General features: G+C 38.7%; 1 protein-coding gene across 1 annotated transcript; it reads right to left on the minus strand.

Moving 5' to 3' along the window:
- Window positions 1-6218: 6218 nt before the first annotated feature.
- Window positions 6219-7190, minus strand: LOC130844655 (olfactory receptor 11H6-like). The gene has a single exon (XM_057720771.1). It carries the CDS (start codon window positions 7185-7187, stop codon window positions 6219-6221), a length of 969 nt encoding a protein of 322 aa, XP_057576754.1. The 5' UTR covers window positions 7188-7190.
- Window positions 7191-8477: the final 1287 nt, after the last annotated feature.

Below are 8477 nucleotides of genomic sequence, written 5' to 3' on the forward strand. Positions count from 1 at the left end.
CTCTCATGCTAACTTTGGGTTTTGTTTTCTCTTCTTTCTCTAGTTTCTTTAGGTATAAGGTTAGATTGTTTATTTGGGATGTTTCTTGTTTCTTGAGGTAGGATTGTATTGCTATAAACTTCCCTCTTAGAACTGCTTTTGCTGGCTCCCACAGGTTTTGGATCGCTGTGTTTTCATTGTCATTTGTCTCTAGATATTTTTTGATTTCCTCTTTGATTTCTTCAGTGATCTCTTGGTTATTTAGTAGTGTATTGTTTAGCCTCCATGTGTTTGTGTTTTTTACACTTTTTTTCCTGTAATTGATTTCTAATCTCATAGCCTTGTGGTCAGAAAAGATGCTTGTTATGATTTCAATTTTCTTGAATTTACCAAGGCTTGATTTATGACCCAAGATGTGATCTATCCTGGAGAATGTTCCATGTGCACTTGAGAAGAATGTGTAATCTGCTGTTTTTGGGTGTAATGTCCTATAGATATCTATTAAATCAAGGTGGTTTATTGTGTAATTTAAAGCTTGTGTTTCCTTATTAATTTTCTGTGTGGATGATCTGTCCATTGGTGGAAGTGGGGTGTTAAAATCCCCCACTATGATTGTGTTCCTGTTGATTTCCTCTTTCATAGTTGTTAGCATTTGCCTTATGTATTGAGGTGCTCCTATATTGGGTGTATATGTATTTATAATTGTTATCTCTTCTTCTTGGATTGATCCCTTGATCTTTATATAGTGTCCTTTCTTGTCTCTTGTAACACTTTTTATTTTAAAGTCTATTTTATCTGATATGAGTATGGCTACTCCAGCTTTCTTTTGATTTCCATTTGCATGGAATATCTTTTTCCATCCCCTCACTTTCCGTCTGTATGTGTCCCTAGGTCTGAAGTGGGTTTCTTGTAGATAGCATATATATGGGTCTTGTTTTTGTATCCATTCAGCCAGTCTGTGTCTTTTGGTCAGTGCATTTAGTCCATTTACATTGAAGGTAATTATCATATGTATGTGCTTATTACCATTTCTTAATTGTTTTGTTTTTGTTTTTGTAGGTCCTTTTCTTGTCGTATGTTTCCTGCTCAGAGAAGTTCCTTTAGCATTTGTTGTAGGGCTGGTTTGGTGGTGCTGAATTCTCTTAGCTGTTGCTTGTCTGGAAAGCTTTTGATTTCTCTGTCGAATCTGAATGAGATCCTTGCTGGGTAGAGTATTCTTGGTTGTAGGTTATTCCCTGTCATCACCTGAAATATATTGTGCCACTCCCTTCTGGCTTGCAGAGTTTCTGCTGAGAAATCAGCTGTTACCCTTATGGGAGTTCCCTTGTATGTTATTTGTTGTTTTTCCCTTGTTGCTTTTAATAACTTTTCTCTGTCTTTAATTTTTGTCAGTCTGACTACTGTGTGTCTTGGTGTGTTTCTCTTTGGGTCTATCCTGCCTGGGACTCTCTGTGCTTCTTGTACTTGAGTGGCTATTTCCTTTCCCATGTTAGGGAAGTTTTCATGTATAATATCTTCCAATATTTTCTGGGTCCTTTCCCTCTCTCATCTCCTTCTGGGACCCCTATAATGCAAATGTTGGTGTGTTTAACGTTGTCCCAGAGGTCTCTTAGGCTGTCTTCAGTTCTTCTCATTCTTTTTTCTTTATTCTTTTTTGCATCAGTGATTATCACCATTCTGTCTTTCAGGTCACTTATTCGCCCTTCTGCCTCAGTTAATCTGCTATTGGTTCCTTCGAGTGTATTTTTCATTTCAGTTATTGTGTTGCATATCTCTCTTTGCTTGCTCTTTAATTCTTCTAGGTCTTTGGTAAACTTTTCTTGCAACTTTTCATTGTTTGCATCCAGTCTTTTTTCAAAGTCCTGGATCATCTTCACCATTATTATTCTGAGTTCTTTTTCTGGAAGGGTGCCTATCTCCTCTTCATTTAGTTGTTTTTCTGGGGTTTTATCTTGTCACTTCCACTCGTGAAAGTCTTCTGCCTTTTCATTTTCTCTGCCTTTCTGTGGCTGTGGTTTTCAGTTCCACAGAACGAAATACTGCTGATACTGCTTGATACTGCTGTCTGCCCTCTTGTGGAGGAAGCTTTCTAGGAGGCTCCTGTGTGCTTCCTGATGGGAGGGAGTGATGGTGGGTTGAGCTGGGTGGGTGGAACTCAATAAAACTTTATTCAGATTTGGTGGACAGAGCTCAGTAAACCAGTGGGGCTGTATTCCCACCTTGTTGGTTATTTGTCCTGAGGCTACCCAGCATTGTAGCTTACAGGTCTTTGGTGCAGCTAATGGTTGACTGTGGGAGGGCTCATGCCAATGGGCACTTCCCAGAACCCCTGCCACCAGTGCCCCTGTCTCCTCATTGAGCCACAGCTGCCCCCAGCTCTGCAGGCAACCCTCCAACACCAGCCGGTAGGTCTGGTTCAGTCTCCTATGAGGTCACTGCTCCTTTCCCCTGGGTCCTGATGAGCACACTATTTTCTGTGTGCCCTCCAAGAGTGGAGTCTGTGTTTCCCCCAGGCTTGTGGAGGTGCTGCAATCAAATCCTGCTGGCTTTCAAAGTCTGATTCTCTGGGGATTCCTCCTCCTGTTGCCGGACCCCCCAGGTTGGGAAGCCTGATGTGGGGCTCAGAACCCTCACTTTAGTGGGTGGACTTGTGCAATATAACTGTTCTCCAGTTTGTGAGTCACCCACCCAGAATTTATGTGATTTGATTTTAATGCGATTGCACCCCTCCTACCATCTCATTGCAGTTTCTTCTTTGTCTCTGAATGTGGGGTGTCTTTTTTGGTGAGTTCCAGTGTCTTTCAATGATTGTTCAGCAGTTAGTTGTAATTACAGTGCTCTTGCAAGACGGAGTGAGCACACGTCCTCCTACTCCGCCATCTTGAACCTGATATATGTATTTTTAATATTCTAATAGTCACATAGACAAAGATTAAAATAAATAGGTGAAATTAATTTTAATAATATATTTTATTTGGCTAAATTTATCCAAAATAGTATCATTTCAACATGTAGTCAACATAAGCATTATTAATGAGATATTTACATTCTTTTATTTAAAGTATTCAAAATTGCTATGTAATTTTACACTTATTATGTTTCTTAATTAGACCTAGTCACATTTCAAATGGTCAGTAGCCATATGTGGGTCATGGCTGTTGCACTGGACAGTGTAGGTATACACAGAGAGGTCTGAGGACCAAATACAGAGCTCAAAAAATGTTGAGGTTAAACAAATAATTTTTCAGAATAAAGTTTCTTTGCTTAGAAGGAACAATTATTTCACTGGTTTTCTTGATTTAAATCCTGATTTTGGTGGTAAAAGAACCCAGTGAATACACTATGTCACGGGAGTAGTGCTCCCACACATCCATGAACCACCTACTGGGAAAATGACTTTCCTGAAGAATTGTATCTTCAGCTTCATTGTCCTCATTTGTTCCAGGTGACAGAAGTTCCTGCAAGTGCTGGATGAAAGTCCTCTCTCAGACATTGCTTTTTGGATGAAGACAGGGGGTGGTGGGAGGGTAAGTCAGCTGTAGAGCAAGAGTTAAGTATAATCCAATGTATATACTCATTCAAAGAGCATAGTTTATATTTTTATATATAAATGCACAGAAAAAGATCTAGAAGTATACCCACCAAACTGAACACATTCCTGTGAAGATAAGTAGGTGTGTAGTGGTGTGGAAATATGAGGATTTTCATTATTTTGTAGTCCTTTGTTTTTTTACAATGAAAATTTTTCATTATAACAATTAATATAAATATATTACATGTACAATTTTTAAAAATATAGAGAAAATAGAATATAATTCATTCCAGTGTGGCTAAGCGAGCCCTGGTTATCAAAAATTCTATTTATATAACATTTAGGCCAAAAGCAAAAATATTTAATTGTATATATAAATATCTTTAATTTTAAGACACCATGAAAACCTAGTGTAAGTGAGGATCTTAGTTATTTAGTTAATTGTGGTCCATTGACCCCCAGGCTAAAAAATTTTTGACTCTAAGTTAAAGAGTAGGTGAAGAATCTTCCTTATCCACTCCTCACCAGTTCTAAGAAAGGTGAGTGGGCAGCATTAAATTTCACTTCAGCTAATAGACTTTCCCAGAGGATGGACAATTTCCTTCCCTTTAGCTGGACTTCTGTCTTCAGAACTCCAGATAGTGCAGAAATAACTTATAAGCATCATAGTATGTTCTAACAGCACTCATGATGAGATAGGCAAGCCCTCAGCTACCCATAAGGAAGTTTATTTCCCCTTTCTCATCCTATTCCTACGTCACTGCTGTTGCATAGGTGGATCGTTTAGCTAAGTCCTACCCTATGGAACTTCTACAGGGAACATAGTCCAGGAATATTATGGGGGAATCAAAATGAATGTGTTATTATAGTTGGTATTTTCCTTTTGTTTTTGCTGCCTAGTATCTCATTAGAGGCATGGAGATTATCTTTCTATAATTAGAGATTCTATTGATAAACATTAGCTCTCGAGCCTCTACTGCAGCTACAGTACAGGGATGTACCCTTGGTTCCACCAAGCAGATACTGCTACGCCACACTTTAATTTAGGATAGTGATGCAAGAAGGAGAAATGGGATGGCAGGGGATAGCAATGTTGAAGTATTGGCAAAAAAAAAAAAAAAGCAATGAAGCAGGCAGCACTATTATTGCAAGAAAGACAAATTCCTAGCACGGAATTGGCAGTGGTTAAAACTGTGACATCTGGTAGCTCATGGCAGTAGGCATGGCTGTAGTGCAAGTGATTTTTCATCAGACCAGTTCCACAGGGTGGTTTGCACATTCATCTGTGAATCTGAGCTTCAGCTCTGATTCTTTAGCTTTCATTGATACTGTGATATTCCTGATATCCCATCAATAAATATTCTCTATTGTCATGTTTAATTAACCAAAGTCGACTTCTGTTGTATGCAAGTAAGAACCTTGTTATAATTACATCATAGTAGATTTACCTTAGGTAGGTGCAGTCTCAGTACCATCTGCAGAAAACAAGGAGAAACTAATCCTTCTGGATTGGTAGGCTGCCTGGATTTTCCTCTGTTTTCACAGTGGTCTAGAAGCCTCATCACTTAGCATATTCTGTTACAAAAAAATATCCCCCAAAGCCAAAATAACTTGGAAGAGGGCTTTAAGCTGTCTGTTTTTATATAGAAAATGTGCATTGAGGTCTGGTTTGGATTGAATGTTGTTAGTAAGACCATTAGCTTTTTCTTCAATATATAGGACACAACGTCACACATCACCTCCTCCTCCCGAAAAGGAAATTTTGTGCTGTAGTTTAAAATATGATATATAAATTTGAACACATGAAACTTACATAGAATTATAAAACACTGTTGCCTCAATAATATTTTTTAATTAAAAAATTAAAATATGAACATTTCAGAGTATAGGCAGATGATCAGGGCAAGTCAAAAGTTTATGTGAAGTGCTGACTGCCTTTATATTTCATTGGCAGAGCCTATTTTCTGGTTTCTCATGTCTATTTTCTGTGACAGTAAGTGTTCCCCTGCTACAAGCTTGGAAGGTGCAGAAACCCAGTTTTGAGTAAGAAATACTTAACAATTTGGCACATGTGAGTGTGTGCTTGTCTTTCTGTGTTTCCTCCTCAAAGTTGGACGTTTGAGAATTTTCCTTAAGAAGAAACCATATAATTTCTTGTTTTAATTTGCTGCACACCATGGACACCTTACCAGTGCTTGGTAGTAAGGAAAACACAAATGAAGAAACACAAGTGTTTCAATGACAGATATTGGGTCCTTGATCTTGTAAGTAAAGCAGTTGAATTTTTGTGAGTATAATGAATAGGTGCTACATCTCATTATAGACAAATCTATAATTGGAAGGGAAAAAATAGTTGATAAATTTGAAACACATAAAACAGTATTATGATACAAACCAAGATACGAGCTGGAAAGGTGAGTCTTAGCTTTGTATATACCAACTGGATTAGTTTTAGGACTTCAAAAAATCTCCAAAACAGAGAAATGGTACTTTGGTGAATAAAACTATAGAACCTTCCTACTATGGACTTTTAGGACTGTGGTATTTGCTTTTGAGATAGGATGAGGGTTTTTTTGTATGTAATGAATCATATTTTTGTGAGAGTAGGGAATCAAACATTCAGACATGCCCAGGAAATAGTTTTGCTTTTTTTTTAAAATGAGAGAAATTCTGTATTCCTGAGAGAACAAAGATATAAAAATTTATGTCATTTCTCTGTATTTTTAGGAATTTCTTTTGATGATGCACCCAGAACTTTCTTTAGTGCATCTTTCATATCTTTGTTCCGGAGGCTGTAGATCAGAGGATTAAAGAATGGGGTTGCCATGCAGTAAAATAAGGTCACAAATTTCTGTGTCCCACGATGGCTCCTGGAGCCTGGACTCACATACATCACCATGACTGAGCCATAGAACAGGGAAACCACCAAGAAATGGGAGGCACATGTAGAAAAAGCCTTATTTCTGCCCGAGCCAGCTGGGACCTGAAGTACAGCTCGCAAAACTAAGGTATAGGACCCAAGAATGTAGAGGAAGGTGATAAAGATGATAAGCGAGCTTACAGTAGCACAAGTTAGAGTAGTTTTGGGAACTGGGGTGCAAGACAGTGCCAGCAATGGTCCCAGGTCACAAAAAAAATGGTCAATGATGTTAGGGCCACAGAAGGGCACCTGGGACATAAGAACTGCAGGCATCAGTATGGATAGAAAGCCACCTGCCCAGCAGAAAACCACTAATCGGGCACAGAGATGATGAGTCATGATGGTGGTGTAATGCAGGGGTCGACAGATGGCAAGGAACCGATCAAAGGACATTGCAGATAGAAAGTAGCCCTCAGCAGCACACATGGAGAAGAAGAAGTAGAACTGGAGCAGGCAGCCAGCGTAGGAGATGCGCTTGGTCTGGGAGATGATGTTGGCCAACATTTTGGGCACATCAGAACTGACATAGCAGATCTCCAGGAAGGAGAAGTTGGCCAGGAGGATGTACATGGGTGTGTGGAGCTTCTGGCTTGACCACACAGCACAGATGATAGATGTATTTCCCAGGAGGGTCAACAGGTAGATGAGGGAGAACATGACAAAGAGGAGGATCTGGATCTCCCTGCGGCAGGGGAAGCCGAGGAGAATGAACTCACTCACAAACCCAGAGATATTATTGGCTTCTGAGATACTCATTCTTCTGATCTATGAAGGGAATGAACAATAGGACCGTTATACTACCCATTTTCTTTCTCTTGAAAGGTTATTTTTATTTCTTCTGACTCTATTCACTCCATTAATGCACTTTTGTGAAAGGGTTCTATATGACTCTGAATTCAATAACTCATTTCCCAAGGATCTGGCTTAGCCCAGTGAGATCAGAGTTGTGAGAACCTGATTCAGTATGTTACTGTATGCTCCCACAGCCCCTGCTCTAACAGTATCCATTTCTCAGAGTACCAATTTCACTGACATCATGTAACACAGAGTCCAAATTGTTTCCCATGTTTGCATTTAAATTAATTCTTCCTGGATGTATAGTTTATAAGATACACCCTCGTATATGCATCTAATTTCTTTTCCCCTTGTTGCAAAGAAAAGTTTGTTTATATTTTGGAAAATTCTAAGAAAAATCAAAGTTTAAATATGATGTGAAGTTAAATTAGGTCAGTACAAAAAACGTACTTTACTGTGTTGTCAGTAACTTATTTTCAGGAGCTCTGTCCTGGATAGTTCTGTTAACTGAAGCAAGGTGCCTAAGACACTGCCACAAATTCCATCCTAGCCAGTACCTATTAGTTTCTGAGAGCTGGTATCTAACTTCTACTTGCTGAGCAATGGCTATTATGATACAGAGAAAAAGGACCTTAGTTGGCTTCATTCCTTTATTAGGAGATCCTGGCTCTCAAATAGAAAAATAGCAAGAAGCTGATAAGGAAACACCTGGCTCTTAGCTCAAATGGCTGCAAAAGTAAATTGTGCATGTATTACAGCTTTCTTTCCTTGAAACAAATTCCTATTTATAATAAAGATGGGTTTTAACAGGGCTACTAACTAAAGCTGGAAATCACCATCTTTGACCTGCCCTGTGTCCTAATTCTTGGCACCTTTTATGACATGAACCCATGTTTGGACAAAACAATTGTCTGACTTCTAAGGTAGTAAACATAACAGTAACCACTATTATGTATTAAACATTTATTGTAACCATCACTTAATATTCATTATCTCATTAAATTCTACTCCCCTCTCCTTTCCAGTTCTAGAGCCATAAAAAAACCACTTTCTAATGTAGCATTGAATCTTATTGTCCCTCTGAGCATGTTGATCCTAAAACAGAACCTTCTTTCCTACACAGTGGTCAGCTATGTATATAATATATCAGCTGTGTTTCCTTATTGTATCTTTTTCAATTTGTTCACCTGCAACTTGCTTAAATCAAATTTCTACTTGTGCGTGTGGAGGATTAGCCTCAGGAAAGCTGTG

The sequence above is a fragment of the Hippopotamus amphibius genome, chromosome 2 (genome assembly GCF_030028045.1).
Source record: "Hippopotamus amphibius kiboko isolate mHipAmp2 chromosome 2, mHipAmp2.hap2, whole genome shotgun sequence".
NCBI lineage: Eukaryota > Metazoa > Chordata > Mammalia > Artiodactyla > Hippopotamidae > Hippopotamus > Hippopotamus amphibius.